General features: G+C 71.3%; 2 protein-coding genes across 2 annotated transcripts; one reads left to right on the forward strand and one right to left on the reverse strand.

Moving 5' to 3' along the window:
* Nucleotides 1-2,939: 2,939 nt before the first annotated feature.
* C1H11orf42 (chromosome 1 C11orf42 homolog) lies at nucleotides 2,940-5,525 on the forward strand. The gene is made up of 3 exons (XM_065398770.1): nucleotides 2,940-3,011; nucleotides 3,819-4,488; nucleotides 5,407-5,525. The coding sequence occupies exons 1-3, from the start codon at nucleotides 2,940-2,942 to the stop codon at nucleotides 5,523-5,525; spliced, it is 861 nt and encodes a 286-aa protein (XP_065254842.1).
* A 2,433-nt stretch (nucleotides 5,526-7,958) lies between these two features.
* FHIP1B (FHF complex subunit HOOK interacting protein 1B) lies at nucleotides 7,959-20,886 on the reverse strand. Its single transcript, XM_065411543.1, has 11 exons — nucleotides 20,749-20,886; nucleotides 16,856-17,485; nucleotides 16,065-16,223; nucleotides 15,164-15,250; nucleotides 14,455-14,622; nucleotides 13,901-13,980; nucleotides 13,052-13,218; nucleotides 11,841-12,785; nucleotides 9,407-9,585; nucleotides 8,974-9,136; nucleotides 7,959-8,331 (listed from the first exon to the last, which is right to left on the reverse strand). The coding sequence occupies exons 1-11, from the start codon at nucleotides 20,884-20,886 to the stop codon at nucleotides 8,075-8,077; spliced, it is 2,973 nt and encodes a 990-aa protein (XP_065267615.1). The 3' UTR covers nucleotides 7,959-8,074.
* Nucleotides 20,887-22,707: the final 1,821 nt, after the last annotated feature.

Genomic DNA, 22,707 nt, shown 5'->3' on the forward strand with positions numbered 1-22,707 from the left:
CCCTTCCCCACTGTCTTCCTGCTTGGCTGTGGGGCCGGGCAGCCAGGGGGCCGGGCGTGCTGCTGGCGGATGGAGCACGGTTAGTGCCCGGGGCAGGTGGGCTGGGGTTACTCCAGGGGAGGCAGCGCCCCCTGCTGGCTCCAGCCTGTTCCCCACAGCCCCTCACTGCCCCCCGGCCCCCCGGTTGCCTTTGCAGGTGGAGCCGCCCAAGGAGAACGGCCCCGTGGGGCAAGAGACTAGGCCGCGTGGAGATGGGACCTGCCCTGGCTGCTGGCTGGGACAAGCTGCCAGGGACGTGGGGGCTGTGCCCCAGGGCTGGGGCATCCTCGGCCTAGCTGCTGTGGGGAGTGACCCAGGTGGCCAGACACTGGCAGAGCCGAGCTTAGCAGGGGGCTGCGGGTCGGGAGTGAGGGGCACCGGCAGGGCTGGGCTAGCGGGGGCTGTGGGTTGGGAGTGAGGGGCACCGGCAGGGCTGGGGGGGGCAGAGCTGGGATGGCAGGGGCTGCGGGTCGGGAGTGAGGGGCACCGGCAGAGCTCGGAGGGGGAGGGGGGATCCCAGGGGGCTGCGCCCCCCCCCCCCCCCCCCCAGCACCAGGCCCGGTCGCCTGCGTCCTGCACAATCCGGAGCTGTATCTGGTGCTGCTACAATGTCTCAGGAGGCTGGGGGCTGCACTCATTTGCATATATTTGAATAACTTTCTGTAATAAATACCCACAACCTTGATCTGGCGTGTTGGGGGGGGGGGAGGGGAGGGCCTGCCCCATGGGGCTCGCCTGGGGGTCAGTAACTGGGGTGGGTCAAGCCTGGCTGGGGGGCAGGTCACTCTGGTACCGGGTCCCCCCCACCTGGGTTATTCTCAGCCACTGCTCGGGAGGGGCCTGGGGGAGTCGTGGGGGGGGCCCCCAAGCCTCCCCTCCCCCAGCCAGTGCCTCTCCCTTGGGCTGTGCCCGGTGGCTGCTCAGGGGTCACTGCTTGGCACCCCCCGACGGGCATCTGCCAGCCCCCCCCCCGGCATGCAATGGGCTCGTGAGCCCTGAACCCCCCCTCCCCCATTGCCCCCGGCTCACTCCATGCGCCCCACGCCCGGGGGGCCTGGGCACGATTCCCAGCAGAGAACAGACGGAGACGCGTCCCGGGGCCGGTGGCTACGGCTGGCGCCCGAGAACGGGCGGGACGGGACGGGCTGGGCTGGGTGGGGCAGCGCAGAGCTGGGACAGGCAGGGACGGGACAGGGCGGGGCCCAGCCCCAGGTGGCCATTCACATGGGGCTGGAGCCGGCTGGAGGCCCCTGGTGCTGGGGGGGCCACACGCTGTAATGGCTGGGGGTCACGGCCCCGGCCTAGCCCCTGTGCTGTCCCCATAGCGGCCCAGCCGCGCCCCGCTGGACGGGCCCCACGGCGAGTGGGCTGCAGGGAACAGGGCTGGGGCCCTCCCGGCCGCCTGCCCGATGCTGCTGTGGGGGCCCCGCCTGGCAAGCGCCGGGAGCCACACAACGGTTGGCGGGAGCCCAGGGTGGCCACCTCCTGCCCAGCCCCCTCTGCCGCCATGGCCTGGACAGGCTGCGGGGAGGGGGGGTGCTGGACAAGGACCCCCGAGGCCAGGACCAGGCTGTGGGGGGGGCCCATGACCAGGCTCCGCGCTGGGCCCTGGCTCTCAGCAACGCCCGCACCGCCCCAGGCCCCATTCACACCTGGCGCTGCCCCACAGAGGGGCCCCGCGAGCTGGGCGGGGTGGGGGGGGCTCCTGGCCGGGCACCTGCTCTTCCCTCCTGCCAGGCTGCGGGTGCTGGATCCTGGACCTGAGTCCCCCCGGGCAGCTGCTCCCCCAGCCCCTCCCCGGGCCCAGCCGGCCCCCACGGGCAGCGCCCCAGGCTGGTGCCGGGAGTCCCACGTTGCGTGGTGGCAGCGCCGGCCCCTGGGTGCAGGGGGAGCCCGGTTGCCCGAGTGCGTCCTCTGCACCCAGCGCCTGCACCTCCAGCCCCTGCCAGCCCCTGGGGGAGCCCGGGAGCCCCCGCCCAGCGTCACCTGCTGGGAATGGGCCTTAAACGGCCGGGGCCGGTGCAGCCACCTCGGGGGGGGGGGGGGGGCTGGTTACACACGGGCCCCTCGCCCGGTGCTGGGATGCAGCCATCTCTGGCGTGGAGCGCGGGGGGGGGGGGCTGGTTAGACACGACCCCTCGCCTGGTGCAGCCACCTCTGGGGGGGGGGGGGGGCTGGTTAACCGCTGCTGTCCGTGCCCGATGGACGCGCCCGGGGGAGGCCCAGCTGGGACGTCAGGTGAAAGTCTGACTGTGGGGCCTGGGGCCGGCACTGACTGCGAGGGGTAAGCACCCCCCTGATCCCTCCCACACCCCAGTGCAGCCCCCCCCCTAGCTGTGACCCCCCCAAATCACCCCAAATGCCACGAAACTGAGACTCCAGCTCCTGCCACAGCAACGTTAAATGCTCTGCTGAGCGGCAGGCCCCCCCCCCCCCGGAACTTCCCCCCCCCCGGCTCCCTCCCTTCCTGCCCCCAACCTGCTGTGCCCCACCCCCACAGTAGTGCCATGGTGCGGGAGCGGGGACCCAGTGACCCTGCCTGCCCCGGGCCATGGGACTGTGGCCCCTGTGCTGACCGGCCTGCACCAACGGGGGCCAGGAGCCTGCCCCCCCCCCCCCCCGCTGCCCCAGTGGCCTGTGGAACTCCCCACCCCCAGGTCCCCGGCCGCACAGGGCCAGAGCGGGGCGCAGAGCAGGGTCTGACCCCCCCCTCCCTGCCCAGGGCACCAGCCACGTCCCCCCACAGGGGGCGCCCCCTGGCAGTGCCCTGAGGCAGGGGGGGAGGGGGTGATGGAGCTAGCAGCGCTTTGTGACCTCACAGCCTGGCCCCACACCCAGCTGGGGCCCAGACCTGGGCTCTCCGGGCAGGGCCAGTGCAGCCCCACGCCCGGCCCCCCACCATGACGGACAGCGGGGCCTCGGCGCTGGAGATCGGGGAGGCCGATGCCAACTGGGCGCTGATCAGAGACAAGGTGGGGGCATGGCTGGCGGGGGCCACAGCCCAGGTTCTGCCTGGGGGGGGGTCACATGCCCAGCCCCACGTCCAGCCCGGGGGGAGCCCAGACCAAGGGTGCAAGGTGCTGGGAAGGGAGCCCCTGAGGTGCACTGAGGGCAGAGCACCACTGTGGTGCTGGGGGCACACCCCAGAGCCAGCCGCATCTCCGGGCCAGGCCAGGGGTCCCCGTATAACCAGCCCCCCGTGCCCCACCCCAGAGCCAGCCGCATCTCCGGGCTGGGCCAGGGGTCATAACCAGCTCCCGTGCCCCACCCCAGAGCTAGCCGAATCTCCAGGCCAGGGCAGGGGTCCCGTATAACCAGCTCCCGTGCCCCACCCCAGAGCCAGCCACATCTCCGGGCTGGGCCAGGGGTCATAACCAGCCCCCGTGCCCCACCCCAGAGCCAGCTGCATCTCAGTGCTGGGCCAGGAGTCCCCATATAACCAGCCCCCCGTGCCCCACGCCAGAGCCAGCCGCATCTCCGGGCCGAGCCAGGGGTCCCCGTATAACCAGCCCCCATGCCCCATCCCAGAGCCAGCCGCATCTCCAGGCCGGGCCAGGGGTCCCTATATAAGCAGCCTGTGCACGCTACACCAGAGCCAGTCACATTTCACCACTGGCTGTGGGGTCCCCATAGAACCAGCCCCCCTGCCCCACCCCAGAGGGGCCACGGCTCTGGGCCGGGCGAGGGGGTCCAGCCATTCATCCTTCGGGCTGCGCGTGGCTCGGTGGCCCACGAGGGGTCCCCGTCCCCAGCCCCTCCAACCGGCGCCATCCCGGCAGGTGGTCGAGGAGCGCTTTGGCCCTGCCGCGGTGCCCGTGCCCTTCCTGGAGGACGCAGCGGCCTACGACCTGCTGAGCGTGCTGGTGAGGAAGCCGGGCCGGGCGCGGCGGCTGCTGGGGCGGGCGCGGCCCCTGGTGCCGGTGGGGGCGCTGGCGCAGCTGGTGCAGCAGGGGCTGGAGCTGGGGGCGCTGGCGTGCTGCACGCGGGAATACAGGGCGCGGGGCGAGGCGCACTACGAGGAGACGCGGCTGGTGGCGGGCGCCCCCTGCCACATCCAGCTGCAGCTGGCCAGCGTGCACAAGAAGGTGGCCTTCCTGGCCCTGCGCCCCGGCCAGCTGGCCCTGCGCCCCGACCTGCCCTGGCTCCGCGGCCTGCGCAGCCTCTACCTCCTGCATGAGGTCTTCTACTGCGGCGGGCTGGCGCTGGCCGTCAGGCGGGGGCAATGCCAGCGCACCCTGCGCCTGCCGGGGCCCCGGCCCCTCGCCTTCTGCTGCCTCAAGTTCGCCCTCGGCCCCCGCGGCCTCCTCGGCCCCCAGAAACCCCTGGGGCCCGCGCTGCCCACCAGGGCCGCCTGGCTCAAGCTGCCCGCGCCGGAGCCCCCGGCCCCTCCCGCCGAGAGCAAGAGCAGCCCCGAGGGCTGGAGCCCCTTCCGCAGGGCCGCCAGGACAGGTAACGGGCTGGGGGTCCGTTGGCCTCGGGGGGGGGGAGGGGCACGGGGCTCGTAGGGCCAGCCCCAGCCATGGCCACTACTGGGGGACAGGTAACCGGGCCTGGGTGGGGGCCATGGGCACTGGGGGGCCCATGGGGGACTGGGGGCACTGGGGGCCATGGGCACTGGGGGGCCCATGGGGGGCTGGGGGCCATGGGGATCGTAGGGCCAGCCTCAGCCTTGGCCACTACTGGGGGACAGGTAACCGGGCCTGGGTGAGGGCCATGGGCACTGGGGGGCCCATGGGGGACTGGGGGCACTGGGGGCCATGGGCACTGGGGGGCCCATGGGGGGCTGGGGGCACTGGGGGCCATGGGGATCGTAGGGCCAGCCTCAGCCTTGGCCACTACTGGGGGACAGGTAACCGGGCCTGGGTGAGGGCCATGGGCACTAGGGGGCCCATGGGGGGGCTGGGGGCACTGGGGGCCATGGGCACTGGAGGGCCCATGGGGGGCTGGGGGCCATGGGCACTGGGGGGCTGGGGGCACTGGGGGGCCCATGGGGGGCTGGGGGCACTGGGAGCCATGGGCACTGGAAGGCCCATGGGGGGCTGGGGGCACTGGGGGGCCCATGGGGCACTGGGGGCCATGGGGAGCTTAGGACCAGCCCCAGACTTGGCCCTCACTCCGGGGCAGGCAGCACTGGACTGAGCCCGGCCCCGGGGGTCGCCTGGCTTGGGGGGGTGGGGAGCACGGGGTTATTTAGGGCAGCCCAGGGGCGGGGGATTCTGGGGGTCTCGGGGAGCCCCGGCAGGGTCCGGCTCGCAGCCTGGCTTGGCTCTCCTCAGCTCTGGGCCGGAGCGCGCCCAGCCAGTGCCCGCCCTAGGGCAGTACGGACCCCCAAGCGCCCTGCAACGCCAGCCCCCTCTCTGCCCTCAGGGAAGTGGCCGTTCGCCAGGCACCGCACCCAGCCAGCCGCCCTCCGGCGCGGGGACCCCGACCGGCACGCCATGTCCCTGCCCCTGCTGCTGAGCGCCGAGTCCGACAGCGACGGCTGAGCCGGGCCCCGAACCCCGGCCCGCCATGAAACACGGCATCTGCACTGAACCCAGCTGGGCGTCTGCATGTCCTGGGGGCCCAGGGCAGGGCAGGGCAGAACCCAGGCCAGGCCCCAGGGGAGGGCAGGGCCCAGGGCAGGCCCCAGGGGAGGGCAGAGCAGGTCCCAGGGCAAGCCCCAGGGGAAGGCAGAGCAGGTCCCAGGGCAGGGCAGGGCCCAGGGGAGGGCAGGGCCCAGGGCAGGCCCCAGGGGAGGGCAGAGCAGGTCCCAGGGCAGGGCCCCAGGGCAGGGCAGAACCCAGGCCAGGCCCCAGGGGAGGGCAGGACAGGGCCCAGAGCAGGTCCCAGGGCAGGGCAGGGCCCAGGGCAGGCCCCAGGGGAGGGCAGAGCAGGTCCCAGGGCAGGGCCCCAGGGCAGGGCAGAACCCAGGCCAGGCCCCAGGGGAGGGCAGGACAGGGCCCAGGGCAGGGCAGAACCCAGGGGAGGGCAGGGCAGGGCCCAGGGCAGGCCCCAGGGGAGGGCAGGGCAGGCCCCAGGGCAGGGCAGTGCAGAACCCAGGGCAGGCCCCAGGGGAGGGCAGGGCAGGACAGAACCCAGGGGAGGGCAGGGCAGGCCCCAGGGCAGGGCCCAGGGCAGGCCCCAGGGGAGGGCAGAGCAGGTCCCAGGGCAGGCCCCAGGGGAAGGCGGAGCAGGTCCCAGGGCAGGGCCCCAGGGCAGGGCAGAACCCAGGCCACGCCCCAGGGGAAGGCAGAGCAGGTCCCAGGGCAGGGCAGGCCCCAGGGGAGGGCAGGACAGGGCCCAGGGCAGGGCAGGGCCAAGGCCAGGCCCCAGGGGAGGGCAGAGCAGGTCCCAGGGCAGGGCAGGGCCCAGGGCAGGCCCCGGGGGAGGGCAGAGCAGGTCCCAGGGCAGGGCAGGGCCTAGGGGAAGGCAGAGCAGGTCCCAGGGCAGGGCCCCAGGGCAGGGCCCCAGGGCAGGGCAGAACCCAGGCCAGGCCCCAGGGGAGGGCAGGGCAGGGCAGGCCCCAGGGGAGGGCAAAGCAGGTCCCAGGGCAGGCCCCAGGGGAAGGCAGAGCAGGTCCCAGGGCAGGGCCCCAGGGCAGGGCAGAACCCAGGCCAGGCCCCAGGGGAGGGCAGGGCAGGGCAGGCCCCAGGGGAGGGCAAAGCAGGTCCCAGGGCAGGCCCCAGGGGAAGGCAGAGCAGGTCCCAGGGCAGGGCCCCAGGGCAGGGCAGAACCCAGGCCAGGCCCCAGGGGAAGGCAGAGCAGGTCCCAGGGCAGGGCAGGGCCCAGGGCAGGCCCCAGGGGAGGGCAGAGCAGGTCCCAGGGCAGGGCAGGGCCCAGGGCAGGCCCCAGGGGAGGGCAGAGCAGGTCCCAGGGCAGGGCCCCAGGGCAGGCCCCAGGGGAGGGCAGGACAGGGCCCAGGGCAGGGCAGAACCCAGGCCAGGCCCCAGGGGAGGGCAGGGCAGGGCCCAGGGCAGGCCCCAGGGCAGGGCAGTGCAGAACCCAGGGCAGGCCCCAGGGGAGGGCAGGACAGGGCCCAGGGCAGTGTCCTCCCCCGACAGCCGCAAGGTGCTGCTGGCGGCAGCTCCCTCAGGCCAGGCCCTTTGCTCCCTGCATGGCAGCCCCCCCTCGGCCCCAGCTGCGGGGCAGGGCCCGGTGCCACCCTGGGGCTGCCCCAGCTGAGCCCACGGCCCTCGTTGCCCTGCGCTGCCCACAGGCCCCTTGCCCAAGCTGGGGGCAGCACCCCCCCCGGGACACGCCGGCTGAGCCCGGTGCCCGCGGCCAGGCTGGTACATGGGGAGCCCAGCCTGAGGGGGTCGCCCATTGCAGCAGGGGGGGCGGAGGCTCCGAGGGGGAAGGGCCCTGCCCAAGGGCCTAGAGCGAGAACCCAGGCATCCGGAGCCCCTGGGGGAGCGAAGGCCTGAGGCAGGAAGCACATGGCCGGTGGCGCAGGGCCCAGCCAGGCGCCTTGGCACAGGGTGGGGGGGAGGGGGCTGACCACGGTGCCGCATTCTCCCTTGGCCTGGCACAGCCGGTGACCCAGCGCCCCTCAGCCTTCACTGGGTGAGCAGGCCTGGGCACAGAGCACCCCCCGCTGCCCGGCAGGGTCCAGACCCCCAATGTCCCTGCCGCTCTGCTGGGCCCCTTTCTAAGCTGCCAGGTGGGGCAGGGGACCATGGGGCAGCCTGGGGGCAGGGGGTCGTGGAGGCAGCCAAAGGGCAGGAGGGTGTGGGGGTAGACGGGGGGCAGGGCAGCCCGCTGGGCGGTGGTCGTGGAGGTAGACGGGGGGCAGCCTGCAGCAGGGGGTTGTGGGGGCAGTGGGAGGAAGCCCGTGGGACAGGGGGCAGCCCATGGGGCAGGGCAGCGGGGGGGAAGCAGGGGGCAGCCCGGAGGGGCGGGGGCCCTGCACACACAAACACACACCAGGCAGAGGGACACTCTCCTTTATCCGCAGTGCAGCCCCCCCGCCCCCCCAATAAATTAAGGTCCGTGTCCCGAGGGCAGGTTAAAACGGCAAGTCCCGGCCAGCGGGGGCCGGGGCCGGCGGGCGCCCTCACTCCTCGGGCTCCAGCAGGAAGGGCGAGGTGACCGCATGGGCCTGGGCGATGGCCGCCAGCTCCTTGAGGAACTCGCTGAAGATGACGGCGCAGTACACGGCGTTCCTCACCCGCAGCGCCTCGCTCTGCTTCTCCGCGCCTGCCGGCGCCTCCCGCACCTGCTGCAGCGCCAGCTGGGCCGCCTGCCGCGCCCGCGTCGGGCTGTTGGCGTGCCGCAGAATCAGCTCCCCGATGGACGGCTTGCGGCTCTTCACTGCGGGCAGAGAGCGGGGAGTGAGCCGGGCCCGGCTCCCGGGGGGGCAGAGCGCAGGGTGAGCCGGGCCCGGCTCTGCGGGGGGCAGAGAGCGGGGTCAGCTGGACACGCTCCTGGAGGGGGGTTACAGAGGGGCCGGGGGGCTCTGGGCTCTGATCTGACCTGGTGGGAACCCAGGACTCTCTCGCTGGGTCCAGACCCCCTGGCACCCCCCTGCTGTTCCCGCCGGCAGAGTCACTGCAGAGTCAGGCAGGGGGGTGCCTGGCTCCCTTTGGGGACAAGTCTCCCGCCGGGCTCCCACCAGGGGGACTCGCTGAGGGGGATCCCGGCGTGCCGCGGGGGCTGGGGGCTCCGAGGGTCGGTCCCTGGGGGGGAGCCGAGGGGCTGACCCCAGCGAGTGTGACCCGGAGGGGGCTGATGCTGGGGGAGCCGGGCAAGCCGGGGCGGGGGAGCTGGGTGAGGGCGCCGGGCCGGGAGAACGGTCACACCAGGGAACCCTGTGCCCACAGGGGTGGGCTGGCTCAGTGGCCGGGGGCAGGGTGAGCTTGGCAGCCCTGCTACATACAGCCCGAGCGCGGTGCCAGGCGGGCCCGAAGCAGGTGGCAGCCCCCCACCTACCTCCCCCCCGTGCCCCGGCCCTACCCAGCGTCTCCGAGCGGCGCAGGGCCGGCGCGGCATTGGGGGCGTCGGCCCAGTCCAGCTGGCCGCGGGCGAGCAGGTACTTGCGGGCTTTGAAGAGCAGGGTGGGGAAGTCATCCTGTCTGGCGGCGAAGCTCTCGATCTTGTTCTTCACCGAGCCCAGGACCTGCAAGGCAGGTGGCTCAGTGCCCAGGCAGGGGACCCCAGCGACGGCTTGTGCCAGGCCAGGCTGCGGGGATGCCAAGGGGCAGCATACGGGGACCCCAGAACCTGCAGCCCTGGGCAGGGGCTCCCCACTGGCTCAGCCCCAAGCCCTGCGACCCCCCAGCAATCTGGGTGTCCCCCACCCACAGGTCACTGCCCTGCCACCGAGCTGCGAGGCCCAGTAGGGACCCCAGGACCCCGAGAGCAGGCAGGGGCCGTGCCCGGGCGGTACCTGCAGCAGGGACTTGACGCTGGGCTGGAAGACCATGTTGGTGTTGAGCAGGAAAGAGCGGAGCAGGGGCTGCGGGTAGCAGGCGAGTCGCGCCACCAGCCCCGTCAGCAGCACGTTGACGTACAGCGAGTTCTGCACCATGTTCTCCAGCTTCGCCAGCAGCACGGCCACGAAGGGACCTGCGCGGGGCACGGTGTCACCAGGGCCTGCCCGCCAGGCCCCTGGCTGACCCCCCCTGCCCGCTGGGCCCCCGCCTGCCCCCCGGGTGCCAGCCTCCCCCTCACAGAATCATAGAATCTCAGGGTTGGAAGGGACCTCAGGAGGTATCTAGTCCAACCCCCTGCTCAAAGCAGGACCAACACCAACTAAATCATCCCAGCCAGGGCTTTGTCAAGCCGGGCCTTAAAAACCTCCAAGGAAGGAGATTCCACCACCTCCCTAGGTAACGCATTCCAGTGCTTCACCACCCTCCTAGTGAAATAGTGTTTCCTAATATCCAACCTAGACCTCCCCCACTGCAACTTGAGACCATTGCTCCTTGTTCTGTCATCTGCCACTACTGAGAACAGCCGAGCTCCATCCTCTTTGGAACCCCCCCTCAGGTAGTTGAAAGCAGCTATCAAATCCCCCCTCATTCTTCTCTTCTGGAGACTAAACAATCCCAGTTCCCTCAGCCTCTCCTCATAAGTCATGCGCTCCAGACCCCTGCCTGCCGGGCCCCCACCTGACCCCGCCTCCCCCTGGGCCCCCGCCTGCCCCTGGCCCCCGGGCGCCAGCCACCCACTGGGTGCCAGCCTCCCCATGCCTGCCCCCGCCTCCCCCTGCCCTCCAGGGGCCAGCCTCCCCCTGCCCGCTGGGCGCCAGCCTCCCCCTGCTTGCCGGGTGCCAGCTGTCATGTTATTGACACAAACTGGGACCGTATAGATCATTGTTGCAACCAAGATCGTGTAGTGGCGCCAAATCTTGTCCAAAGGAAATCAAGTACGGTGCCTATGAGGAGGTTCTGGTTTGCTGGTTATGATTATGCGATCTGTGTGCGTGTATCATTTTTGTATTTAAAGTTATAAGTATTGGCTCTAGACTCTCTGTAGTTCAAACTTGTGCTGTGCTTCTGGGTGACACCCCAGACAAGTTGGTGTCAGGTCTGCCTAGCCTGCTTGATGGCCCATTAAGGACCATCAGCTACAACTGACCCACTGAGAGAAGGCAGATACCCTTGTACTCAGCAAGGCAGGGACATGCCTATGGACAGAACTTGGAGGCTTTTCCATGCCACGTGCTGGAATGATTGTCTTTGGGACAAAGAAAGCAGAGGCCACATGGCAAGAGACTATAAAAAGCTGCTGCATCTCCTCCATCTTGTCTTCAATCCTGCTTCTGACCCCTGGAGGAACTTTGCTACAAGCTGAACCTCTGAACAAAGGACTGAGGACCCATCCCAGCTGGGGATGTTCCAGAGACTTGATTTGAACCTGCAGTTTATTCTATCGCTGCTACAAGCCTGAACCAAGAACTTTGCCATTACTGTATGTAACTGATTCCATTTAACCAATTCTGGCTCTCATCTAGATCTTTTTCCCTTTATGAATAAACCTTTAGATTTTAGACTCTAAAGGATTGGCAACAGCGTGATTTGTGGGTAAGATCTGATTTGTATATTGACCTGGGTCTGGGACTTGGTCCTTTGGGATCGGGAGAACCTTTTTTCTTTTAATGGGGGCTTGGTTTTCACAACCATTTGTCCCCATAACAAGTGGCCCTGGTGGTGATACTGGGAAACTGGAGTGTCTGAGGGAATTGCTTGTGTGACTTGTGGTTAGCCAGTGGGGTGAGACCGACGTCCTCTCTGGTCTGTCTGGTTTGGTGCCTGGGTGTGCAAAGGACCCCAGCCTGGGGCTGACTGCAAGCCCTGCTCTGAGCGATTGGTCCTGCATTGGCACGCTCAGTTGGGTCCCGCCAGAACTGCATCATTACACCAGCCTCCACCCTGCCCTGCCCATCAGCCCCCGCCTCCCCCTGCCCACCAGCCCCCGCCTCCTCCTGCCTGCCGGGCACCAGCCTGCCCACAAGCCCCTGCCAGGCGCCATCCTCCCCCTGCCTGCTGGGCGCCAACTTGCCCCTGCCCTGCCCACCAGCCCCTGGCCCCCCACCCTGCCCTGCTCACTGGGGCACTGGCCCCCCACCCCACCCCAGCCCACACCCTGCCCACTGGACGCTCCAGCCCGTCCCGCCCTTTCGTCCTCCAGCCCCCCACTTACCCTTCCTCCTCTCAACAGGCCCCATGTCCCCATACCCCACCCCCCCCAACCCAGCCAGTCCCTGCCCTGGCCCGGATGGGAGCCGGCGCCCCTAGAGGGGACAGGTCCATCGCAGGCCATTAGCCAGGCTCTGGCGCCGGCGCTGGGACCCGGGATGCTGCCCCGCCCACACTCACCTGTGAAGGGCTGGCTGGGCGGCTGCCCCGGGGCACGCAGGGGGCTGCTGACAAGCTGGGCCAGGGGCTCCGGTGGCCGGGGCTGCGCTGGGGCCCCCCCAGAGACGAGCGGAGCCGGGTGCTCGGCGAACCTCTCGTCAGCCTCCTCCTCCTCCTCCCGGGAGAGGGGCCCGGCAGGCGAGGCGGGGGGCTGCCCAGCCCCACTCTGCAGCTCAGCCTCCAGCTCTCGTAGCTCCCGCGAGAAGCTCTCGATGCTCAGGCTGGAGCCGTTGGGCTCGCTGGGCGCCCGGGCCAGCAGCTCGTCGATCAGGGAGTCCACGGACGGCTGCTCCCAGGCCGGGGCCGGGGCGGTGGGGGAGCCGTTCTCCGCCTGGGCCTTGAGCCCCCTCTGCTCCCGCTCCGAGCCGGCGGAGGGGGGGCCCCGGCGCACCTTCTTCACCACCACGTCCCCATCCGGCCTGCTGGGCCGGCTCGGTTCCGCCCCGGGGGCCCCGTTCAGGAGGGGGGCCGAGTCCTCGACGTCGGGCATGGGGGGGCCGGCGCTGGGCTCACTGCTGCTGGGGGCCCCGGCCGGCCCCCCGCCCTCCTCTGGCAGGCCCCTCTTCTTAGTGCGCGGGGTGGCGGGGCCGGGGGGGCCGGTGCTCGGCCGCTCCCCGTCGTAGGGGGCTGACCAGATGCGGCAGGCCAGCACACACTGCTCCACGCTGAGCTGAGCATCCCGCAGGTACTCCAAGTAGTTCCCGTCCAGCTCCGCCACCTCTTCCCACCGGGCCGGGCGGTGGGAGGGGCTCCCGCTGGGCGTGGCCAGGCCGGGCGAGCGGGGCGCCGGGCTCCCCGCCTCCGAGCTGCAGCTCTGCTGGCGCATGAAGAAGGCGAGGCGGGAGGGCGTGGAGGGCTTGGGCACGGTGACCACGGAGGAGGTGTCCACGGTGGGGCTCCCATGGGCTGCGAGGAGAGAGCCGAGAGGGAGCGTTACCGCAGGCCTGGTCCCCGCCCCAGAGCGCCCCAGCCCCGGGGGGGGGAGGGCGGGGGAAATGGAGACCTGCCCACGGAGCTCACCGCTGGGCACCCCGAGCAGCGCCCCCATCTCCCAGGTGGGCACCTCCCGCCGGCCTGACTCCTGCGGGCCAGCCCCCAACAGCCACCGCTTGGACACCCCCAGAGACCACACCAAGGGCCCCCTTCCCCGCGGGCACCAGGGGCCGGCCCACCTTTGGCCCAGGTGGCGTGCTCCTCCCGGTCGGGCGCGGGCAGGCTCTCAGCCCGGCAGCAGCGCGGGATCAGCGACAGGAACTTGGCGGCCGTCTTGCCGTAGATGTCCAGGTCCTTCACCGCCCGCCTCTGGCTCAGCATGACGTGGCTGCAGGGGATCAGGTACCTGGGGGCAGTGGAGCAGCCCGGTCACACCAGGCCGTCCCACCAGGGCTTGCCCAGGCCCCGCTCTCAGCCCACTGGGGGGCAGGCGCCCGCTGTTCCCGGGCTGTGTGGGCAGCCAGAGCAGAGCCATGCCAGGAGCGGGCGCTAGGGGGCGGTGTGCTCCAAGCTTCCCCTCCGGGGCCCCGCGGGTGACGCGCCCCCAGCCCTGTCCCCAGCCCGGAGGGGCTCGGGGCTCCTGCAGGAGCTTGGGGGGCTCTCCAGGGCCCCCAGCCTCAGCCAGCTCCAGGCCCTGCTCAGATGGACACTGCCCCCTGCGTCACTGGGAACTGGCTGTGCCTGCTGCACATCCCCGGGACACGCCGGCCACCAGCCCCGGGGCAGCTCCTCCCCCCTCCTGCCAGCCCCAGCCCCACGCCAGCCCCTTGGTGCTCCGGGCCTGGGCAGGGGAAGGCGCACCCTGACAGCCGGGCCGGCTAGCGAGGGGGGCCCGGGGCCTGTTGGCTTTGGGAGGAAGCAGCCGGGGCCAGGATCTGCTCCGGCAGCCCTCGGGGCCCAACACGGGCCAGCCAGGAGCCATGGCGCGGATGGAGAGCCTCCGCTCTAGGCCCTCCCCGGCAGACAGGGAAAGAGGCAAAGCGGGGCAGGGCTCCCGGCTGGAAGGCAGGACGCAGCCGCCGGCTCACCTGAGCACCAGCTGCAGCATCACGTCCTCGCAGTTCAGGTTCAGCAGCGTGCGGAAGAGACTCAGAGACACCAGGCAGAGCTGGGGGGAGAGGGAGGGGTTAGGCAGGCAGGGGGCCGGGCCCCATGGCAGGCACTAGGCGGCCCAGGCTGGCTCCTAGCGCTTGCCAGCACTAGCAGCGGGGCAGCACCGTGGCCAGCTCCGGCCCCTCGGCACGGCCCCCGGGGGAGCTGAGCACTTGGGGGGACAGGCCCCTGGAACCCCGAACCAGGGAGCTGGGGGAAGGGCAGGGCCCGTCCCCAGGAGCTGAGGTAAGCTGCGAGCCTCTACCCGGGAGCTGGGGGCCCATCCCCAGGAGCTGGAGGGAGCTGGGGGGCCTATCTCCGGGAGCTGAGAGGTGCTGGGGACCCGTCCTTGGGAGCTGGGAACCTGTCCCTGGGAGCTGGGGCCCATACGCGGGAGCTGGGGCCCGTTCCCGGGAGCTGGGGGCCCTACACGGGAGCTGGGGCCCTACGCGGGAGCTGGGGGCCCGTCCCCGGGAGCTGGGGGCCGTACCCGGGAGTTGGCGGCGATGCGGGCGACGAGCGTGTCGAGGATGGTGCTGTGGTCGTGCCGGTGCAGCAGGATGAAGCGCAGGAAGGTTTGGAGCAGGGCCGGGTCGCTGACGCTGCGCAGGAACAGCTCCAGATACGCCGTGCTGGCCATCAGCTCCTCCACCGCCGTCTGCGGGACAGCCGCTCAGCCACACTGCCGGGACCCCCCTCAGCCGCCGGGGACACCCCCGCCGCAGGGCTCGGCCGCCTGGGACAACCCCCCCCAGCCGCAGGGCTCGGCCGCCCAGAATCCCCACCGCCCCCCCCCCCCCCCCACCACCACCACCAGCCGCAGGGCTCAGCCGCCCAGAATCCCCCCCCCCCCCAGCCGCAGGGCTCGGCCGCCCAGAATCCCCCCCCCCCCCCAGCCGCAGGGCTCGGCCGCCCAGAATCCGCCTGGGACAACCCCCCCAGCCGCAGGGCTCGGCCACCCAGAATTCCCCCCCCCCCCCGCCCCAGCCGCAGGGCTCGGCCGCCCAGAATCTCCCCCCCCCCCCCCCCAGCCACAGGGCTCGGCCGCCAGGGACACCCCCCACCCCCGCCGCAGGGCTCGGCTGCCGGAGACCCCCCCTGCAGCAGCTGAGCCAGGCCGGGGGGCCAGAAGCCCCCAGGGGTCAGGCAAGAGTGGGGCGCATTACCCATGCCAGCAGCCCCCCCAGCTCTGGGCCTACCTTGTGCAGGGCCGGGCCCATCACGGGCACCAGGAAGCCGTTGTGGACGTAATCCACCAGCTGCTTCTGCACCAGCGGGTGGGCAACCTGCAGGAGCACAGAGCTCAGAGTGGGCTCCGGGCCACAGCAGGGGCTGCAGGACGCCTGGGTCCCTCCCAGCGCAGCCAGACACTGCGATCTGGGCCACAGCTTCCGCTCCGCACCAGAAGAAGGGCGCAGTGGGGCGGAGGGATCTCGGGGCGAGCACGGTGCTGGGCAGGATGGGCTGAGGCGGGCGCGGTGCCGGACAGCCCCCGGCCGGGAAGGGGATCTCGGGGTGGGCACGGTGCCGGGCAGGGCTGGCTGAGGCGGGCGCGGTGCCGGGCAGCCCCCGGCCGGGAAGGGGATCTCGGGGTGGGCACGGTGCTGGCCAGGGCTGGCTGAGGCAGGCGCGGTGCCGGGCAGCCCCCGGCCGGGAAGGAGATCTCGGGGTGGGCACGGTGCCGGGCAGGGCTGGCTGAGGCAGGCACGGTGCTGGGCAGCCCCCGGCCGGGAAGGGGATCTCGAGGTGGGCACGGTGCTGGCCAGGGCTGGCTGAGGCAGGCACGGTGCCGGGCAGGGCTGGCTGAGGCGGGCGCGGTGCCGGGCAGCCCCCGGCCAGGAAGGGGATCTCGGGGTGGGCACGGTGCTGGCCAGGGCTGGCTGAGTCGGGCACGGTGCCGGGCAGGGCTGGCTGAGGCGAGCACGGTGCTGGTCAGCCCCCGGCCGGGAAGGGGATCTCGGGGCAGGCACGGTGCAGGGCAGGGCTGGCTGAGGTGGGCACGGTGCTGGGCAGCCCCCGGCCGGGAAGGGGATCTCGGGGTGGGCACAGGGCTGGCCAGGGCTGGCTGAGGCGGGCGCCCGCGGGCTGTGGCCTGCCCACCTGGATGACGGCGTTGCAGAACTCTAGCGAGTTCATGAAGAGGACGAGGGCGGGCACCCCCATCCAGTCCTCACGGCGCAGGCAGTGCCAGTCGTCCGCCCGCACCTCGATCTTGCGGGGCAGCGAGGAGTAGAGGGCGCTGAGGCCCGTGGCGAGGACCTGGGGGCACAGGAGCGGCGAAAGGCTGATGGTTAGGGAGAGCCCCCAGCAGTGGGCACCTGGTGCCAGACGCTGCCCTGACAGACGCATCCCCCAGTACATGGGGAGGCAGGCGGAGAGGGGCCAGGGCCAGCGTCTGGGCAGGGACACACTGGCACCCCGCCACTCTGCGCCCAGCAGTGAGCTCAGGGCCAGGCTGGGCACTCGGCTGGACCCCGTTCTGTGTCCCCCACGCCGGGCCGGGCTCACCAGCTGCTGTGCAGGGCAGGGGAACGGGGGACGCACTGAACACAGCCGGGATGGAAGCTGGGGGACCGGGCCCCGACCTGGGCTGAGTCACCACATCTCCGTGGGCCTCCGTGGCCTGCCCCGGGGGGCACTGACGCTGCAGTGATGGGCCGGAGGAGGTGCCCTGCCAGCCCCCCCGGAGCTCCCCTGCTAGGAGTCAGCCACAGCGTGCACAAGCCCCCGTCCCGCTGGCTCTGGCCGGGAGGAGCCCCTGGGGCTGGCTCCGGTGGCACTGGTCGGGAGGAGCCCCCGGGGCCGGCCCGTCCCGCTGGCTCCGGCCGGGAGGGGCCCCCTGTGGGCTCAGCCGGGGAGCAGCCCAGGCGCAGGGCCGCGTGGGACCGTACCGGGCAGAAGTAGGAGCTGCCGGTGATGTAGGTGGCCACGGCGTGGTTGCTGGCGGCCATGGCCAGGAGCAGCAGCAGGGCGTCGCGGGCCTGCTGCCCCGTGGGCCCCTCGTGGTGGATGAAGGGGACGAGCAGGGAGAAGAGCAGCAGGTCGCCGGGGCCCTGCTCCGTGGGCCGGTGGAAGAAGAGCTCCAGGAGCGCCGGCTCCTTGGCCACGCAGCCGCAGAGCTGGTTGAGCAGCAGCACCAGGCTGGTCTGCAGGGCGGGCGAGGCCGGCTCGGCGCACAGGCTCAGCAGGCGCAGCAGCGGGCGCCGCACGGGCGGGTGGCGCAGCAGGGGCTGGTGGCTCTGGCTGATCAGCATCTCGTAGAGCTTCAGCTGCTCCGCCCGCTGCTCCTCGCCGCTGTCCCGCTGCAGGTGCCAGTGCAGGAGGCGCTCGAGCAGGTTCTCCGCCAGCACCAGCTGCAGGATGGGCCCCGCGCCCGCCCCGGCGCCCGCCCCGGCGCCCGCCCGCTCCTCCGCCAGCAGCGTCAGCATCTGGTAGGTGTTGTTCCGCACGGCGCTCGCGTCGTCCGCCGTGCCCGGGCCCGGGCCCGGCTTGGGGCCCCGCTTCTCCAGGATCCTCAGCACCTGGGGAGACAGCAGCAGGCACTGAGCGGGGGGCACACGCTGTATGGGCAGGGCAGGATGCGGCACGCGCTGAGCGAGGGGGGAGGGCGCGGGGGGGGAGCAGGCACTGAGCGGGGGGGCACACGCTGTATGGGCAGGGCAGGATGCAGCACGCGCTGAGCGAGGGGGGAGGGCGCGGGGGGGAGCAGGCACTGAGCGGGGGGGCACACGCTGTATGGGCAGGGCAGGGTGCAGCACGCGCTGAGCGAGGGGGGAGGGCGCGGGGGGGAGCAGGCACTGAGCGGGGGGGCACACGCTGTATGGGCAGGGCAGGATGCGGCACGCGCTGAGCGAGGGGGGAGGGCGCGGGGGGGAGCAGGCACTGAGCGGGGGGCACACGCTGTATGGGCAGGGCAGGATGCGGCACGCGCTGAGCGAGGGGGGAGGGCGCGGGGGGGGAGCAGGCACTGAGCGGGGGGGGAGGGCGCGGGGGGGGAGCAGGCACTGAGCGGGGGGCACACGCTGTATGGGCAGGGCAGGATGCGGCACGCGCTGAGCGAGGGGGGAGGGCGCGGGGGGGGAGCAGGCACTGAGCGGGGGGGCACACGCTGTATGGGCAGGGCAGGATGCGGCACGCGCTGAGCGAGGGGGGAGGGCGCGGGGGGGGAGCAGGCACTGAGCGGGGGGCACACGCTGTATGGGCAGGGCAGGATGCGGCACGCGCTGAGCGAGGGGGGAGGGCGCGGGGGGGGAGCAGGCACTGAGCGGGGGGGCACACGCTGTATGGGCAGGGCAGGATGCGGCACGCGCTGAGCGAGGGGGGAGGGCGCGGGGGGGGAGCAGGCACTGAGCGGGGGGCACACGCTGTATGGGCAGGGCAGGGTGCGGCACGCGCTGAGCGAGGGGGGAGGGCGCGGGGGGGAGCAGGCACTGAGCGGGGGGCACACGCTGTATGGGCAGGGCAGGGTGCGGCACGCGCTGAGCGGGGGGGGAGGGCGCGGGGGGGAGCAGGCGCTGAGCGAGGGGGGAGGGCGCGGGGGGGGAGCAGGCACTGAGCGGGGGGGCACACGCTGTATGGGCAGGGCAGGGTGCGGCACGCGCTGAGCGAGGGGGGAGGGCGCGGGGGGGGAGCAGGCACTGAGCGGGGGGCACACGCTGTATGGGCAGGGCAGGGTGCGGCACGCGCTGAGCGAGGGGGGAGGGCGCCGGGGGGGAGCAGGCACTGAGCGGGGGGCACACGCTGTATGGGCAGGGCAGGATGCGGCACGCGCTGAGCGAGGGGGGAGGGCGCGGGGGGGGAGCAGGCACTGAGCGGGGGGCACACGCTGTATGGGCAGGGCAGGATGCGGCACGCGCTGAGCGAGGGGGGAGGGCGCGGGGGGGAGCAGGCACTGAGCGGGGGGCACACGCTGTATGGGCAGGGCAGGGTGCGGCACGCGCTGAGCGAGGGGGGAGGGCGCGGGGGGGAGCAGGCGCTGAGCGAGGGGGGAGGGCGCGGGGGGGGAGCAGGCACTGAGCGGGGGGCACACGCTGTATGGGCAGGGCAGGGTGCGGCACGCGCTGAGCGAGGGGGGAGGGCGCGGGGGGGAGCAGGCGCTGAGCGAGGGGGGAGAGCACGGGGGGCAGCACGTGCTGAGCGAGGGGGGAGGGCAGCACGCGCTGAGCAGGGGGGCAGGGCACGGGGAGGGGCATGCACTGAGCGAGGGAAGAGGGCGCAGGGGGCTACACACACCGAGCGAGGGGGGAAGGGCTGAGTGAGGGGGGGCAGCACGTGCTGAGCGAGGGGGGAGGGCAGCACCGGCTGAGTGAGCGGGGGCAGCACGCACTGAGCGAGGGGCTTTTTGAAATGCTGAGTTGGGCCGGGCACGGTGACACCACGGCTTCCCTCAGCTTTTAGATGGGGCCTCTGGGACAAAGGGGGGTTGTAATATGTTAGGAGTCCTGTGTGTGCCTCAGCTTCCCCTCTTGCCCAGTGGGATGGGAAAGGTCTGGCTGCTGTCACGGCAGGGTAAGACACAGGGGTGATGCTGTGAGAGCGTTGCTGCCCATGCTGGGCGCGGGGCACTGATCTCTGTGGCGAGGGCCTGGCTCCCCTGAGCTCTGCCCACACCTGGTCTCGGGCTGCTCTGCCCAGAGCCCCGATGGGCCTCATGCCCCAGTCACGACCCCCAGGCAGCCCCCGCAGAGGGAAACTGAGGCGGGCGCTGCACTCGCTCAGCACAGGCAGTGTGCTGGCCCTGGGGACGTACCCTGGCAAATCCCTGTCTCTGCGGGTGGGAGACGGAGCTGGGCCCCCTGCCCCGGGGTGCCCAGGAGACCTCTCCTCACCCCGCCCCCGGGAGAACCGCTCCGGCAGGACAGGCAGTGGTCCCCGGGCCAGGTGCTGCCTGGGGCCAAGTGGGGATTGTTGTAGTGTTTGACATGAATAGCGTTTGCGTGCCTCAGTTTCCCTGTGAACTGCATGTTTAACAAGGTGGTGGGAGAGGGGTTGTTGTTGCAGGGGGACCAGGTGTGACCTCGCCTGGCCACCGGGACCCCCAGACAACGGCCTGGAGATGGGGGACCCTAACAACTGGTGACCTGGAGACTAAGAGGCCCAGCCCAGCTTGGCCGTCGGCCGGTTCTGGCCAGTGGGAGGACAAAGGGCTGAGGAGAGAGGAGCCCGGTGACCGGCCGGTTCCAGCCAGCGGGGACAGTGAGCTGTTTACCTGGGACGGAGGACAAAGGCCAGGGGAGGAGCTGGTGGGGTCGGTGATCCCGGGGCTCGGGGCCGGAGGGGAAGCAGGCAGAGCCCCCCTGGACGCAGGGCAGACCTAGATGTGCTGAGACTGGCCAGGCCTGAGGCCTGGAGAGTTTCCTGTGCTGGGCTCAATAACCTCTCCTGTGTTACGCTGGCTGAGAGCCACTCCGGGCTAGAGATCAGGGCGGGGGGGGCATTATTCCCTCAGGGAGGGGAGGCCCCGGGGGCCCAGAGCGAGGGGACTTCCTGGGGGGCCCATGGCAGAGACAGGTGTGCTGAGGCTCAGAAAGGTGCAGCTCCAGGAGGCGGAGGGGCCTACGGCTTAACCCCCCCCACACACACACACACACACTGAAGGGGGTTCCCTCCAGAGGCCAAGCGCGAATCCTGGGCGTCGGTGACAGACCCCCCTGGCACCTGGGAGCCCCCCCCCTTCTTGGGGGCCCTCGGGTCTCCCTCCTCCCCCCGATTCTCCCCCGCCCCCTGCATCGCCCCCACACCCCTCCGAGGCCCCATCTCTAGCCCCCCAGCTGGGCCCCCTCACCTGGCACCAGTGGTTCTTGAAGACCATGAGGCAGGTCTCGGGGTCAGCCGTCACGGGGCTCTGCAGACTGGCGCCGCGGCTGGCCCTGTGCCCCGCTGCCCGGGGGTGTAGCTTGCTGAGCCAGCTCATCCTCTCCATGCCCACGGGCACAGCTCCGCAGCGGCCAGAGGGGGCTACAGGGCACGGGCGGCCCCTGGGCGCTCCACGGGCTGAGGCAACGGCTGCTCGGTGGAGCCGGATGGGCGAGGACAGGCCCAGCGCTCCATGCTGCGGCCAGGGTGGCACCAGGCTGGAGGGAGAGAGACGACATGAGGCAGGGAGCCCGTGTGGGGCAGGCAGGGGCCACTGCCTGGGACTCCCGCCTCATCCCCCTGTAGGGAACCGAGCCCCACCCCGCCCCGCCCGCCCGCAGCAGGGGCAAAGTGCAAGGAGCAGCAGGAAAGGCGGGCGCTGCCAGGGCAGGAGCAGCACGGGGCACACCCAGAGCAGAGCCTGCAGGCAGAGGGTGCCCACACACACAGCACACAGCATTGGCAGCCTGGCACTCAGCCCCTCGGCTGCACCACTTCCTCGCCCCCCCATGGCAACCCCCCGCCCCTTCTGCGGCAGGCCCCAGGAGATGAGCCAGGCAGCCATGTCCACGTCCCCCCGATCTGCACGAGGACAGCAGACGTCTCCCTTCGGCCACTGACCTGCCCAGAGCCCGAGGGCACCCACAGTGCTCAGCCCCGGGAGGAGTGGGGTTATCCCACTCGTCCCGGCCCAGGGTTAGGGTTAGGGTTCCCTACAGCACATTCCCTGCCCCGAGCCCCCCAGCTCTCGCCTGCCTTGGGAACAAGGAACCCGGGCGCCTGGCCGACCAGACTCAGGAGCTCAGCCGAGCCAGGCCCCACCTCTGCTCGTCAGCCTATCCCGGAGCTGCCCCACTGCTGCCTGGCCCTGGCCGCGAAAGGCAGGAGAGCTCCTGGGCTGCGCTGACCCACGCAGGAGAAGAGGAGCGTGGAGCCCCGGAGCCCGGCCAACGAGCCACCCAACGACCCGGCCAACGAGCGGCTCAACAACCCTGCACTGAGCCGCCGAACCACCCGGCCAATGAGCAGCCCGCCGAAGTGACCGCCACGCTGCCCAACCACCCTGCCAACAAGCCACACCGAACCAGCCAACGAGCCGCCCACCGAACCGGCACCAAGCCGCCCAACGACCCGCCCACCGAACTGGCCACCACGCTGCCCAACCACCTGGCCAACGACCCGGCGCTGAGCCACCCGACCCCCCAGCCAACGACAGGGGCCATGCCACCCCTGTGACGAGCAGGAAACGGGGTGGATTTGACCTGGGAATGTTGCAGGGGGGTTACATTGGGGATGGGGGACTTCCCTTGAAGGAAGATCCCTGAGCTGTAACCTGAGCCAGGAGGGGGGTTGGGAGAAGTGACACCTTCTGGCCAGGAGACTGAACAAAGGAGAGGAGGGACAGAGGGGAGGGGGGAGAAAGCTGCTGGAGGAGTTTTTGTTTTCAGTCTTGGGCTGGGTGGTGCAACGCAGGGAACCCCAAGCTGGGGTCTAAGCTCCCTAAACCCCCCAGAAGGACTTGATGGAGGGGTTCTGGTCGTACCTACACGCTCTGCTTGGGACTGTGTTCCTATCATCTAATAAACCTTCTGTTTTACCAGCTGGCTGAGAGTCATGGTGAATCGCAGGAAGAGGGGTGCAGGGCCTTGACTCCCCCACACTCCATGACAACCCACAATTGGGTGAATGGGGCCAGGGGCCAGACCAAGGAGGATGTGATTGAACTGATGGGGCTGGAGCGACTATATGAACTCTAAAAAGCAACAGAGAGTCCTGTGGCACCTTTAAGACTAACATGTATTGGAGCATAAGCTTTCGTGGGTGAGTACGCATGCATCTGACAAAGTGGGTATTCACCCACGAAAGCTTATGCTCCAATACGTCTGTT

This window comes from Emys orbicularis, chromosome 1 (assembly GCF_028017835.1).
Source record: "Emys orbicularis isolate rEmyOrb1 chromosome 1, rEmyOrb1.hap1, whole genome shotgun sequence".
NCBI classification, from domain to species: Eukaryota; Metazoa; Chordata; order Testudines; family Emydidae; genus Emys; species Emys orbicularis.

Coding starts and splice junctions, on each gene's coding strand:
- FHIP1B (XM_065411543.1), bottom strand. CDS start 20,886: ATGGAGAGGATGAGCTGGCTCAGCAAGCTACACCCCCGGGCAGCGGGG. Junction 9,586..11,840: donor GCCCAGCCAGCCCTTCACAG/GTGAGTGTGGGC, acceptor TGCCCCGCGCAG/GTCCCTTCGTGGCCGTGCTG. Junction 8,332..8,973: donor GCGCCGCTCGGAGACGCTGG/GTAGGGCCGGGG, acceptor CTCTGCCCGCAG/TGAAGAGCCGCAAGCCGTCC.
- C1H11orf42 (XM_065398770.1), top strand. CDS start 2,940: ATGACGGACAGCGGGGCCTCGGCGCTGGAGATCGGGGAGGCCGATGCC. Junction 3,012..3,818: donor GGGCGCTGATCAGAGACAAG/GTGGGGGCATGG, acceptor CCATCCCGGCAG/GTGGTCGAGGAGCGCTTTGG. Junction 4,489..5,406: donor CCGCAGGGCCGCCAGGACAG/GTAACGGGCTGG, acceptor CTCTGCCCTCAG/GGAAGTGGCCGTTCGCCAGG.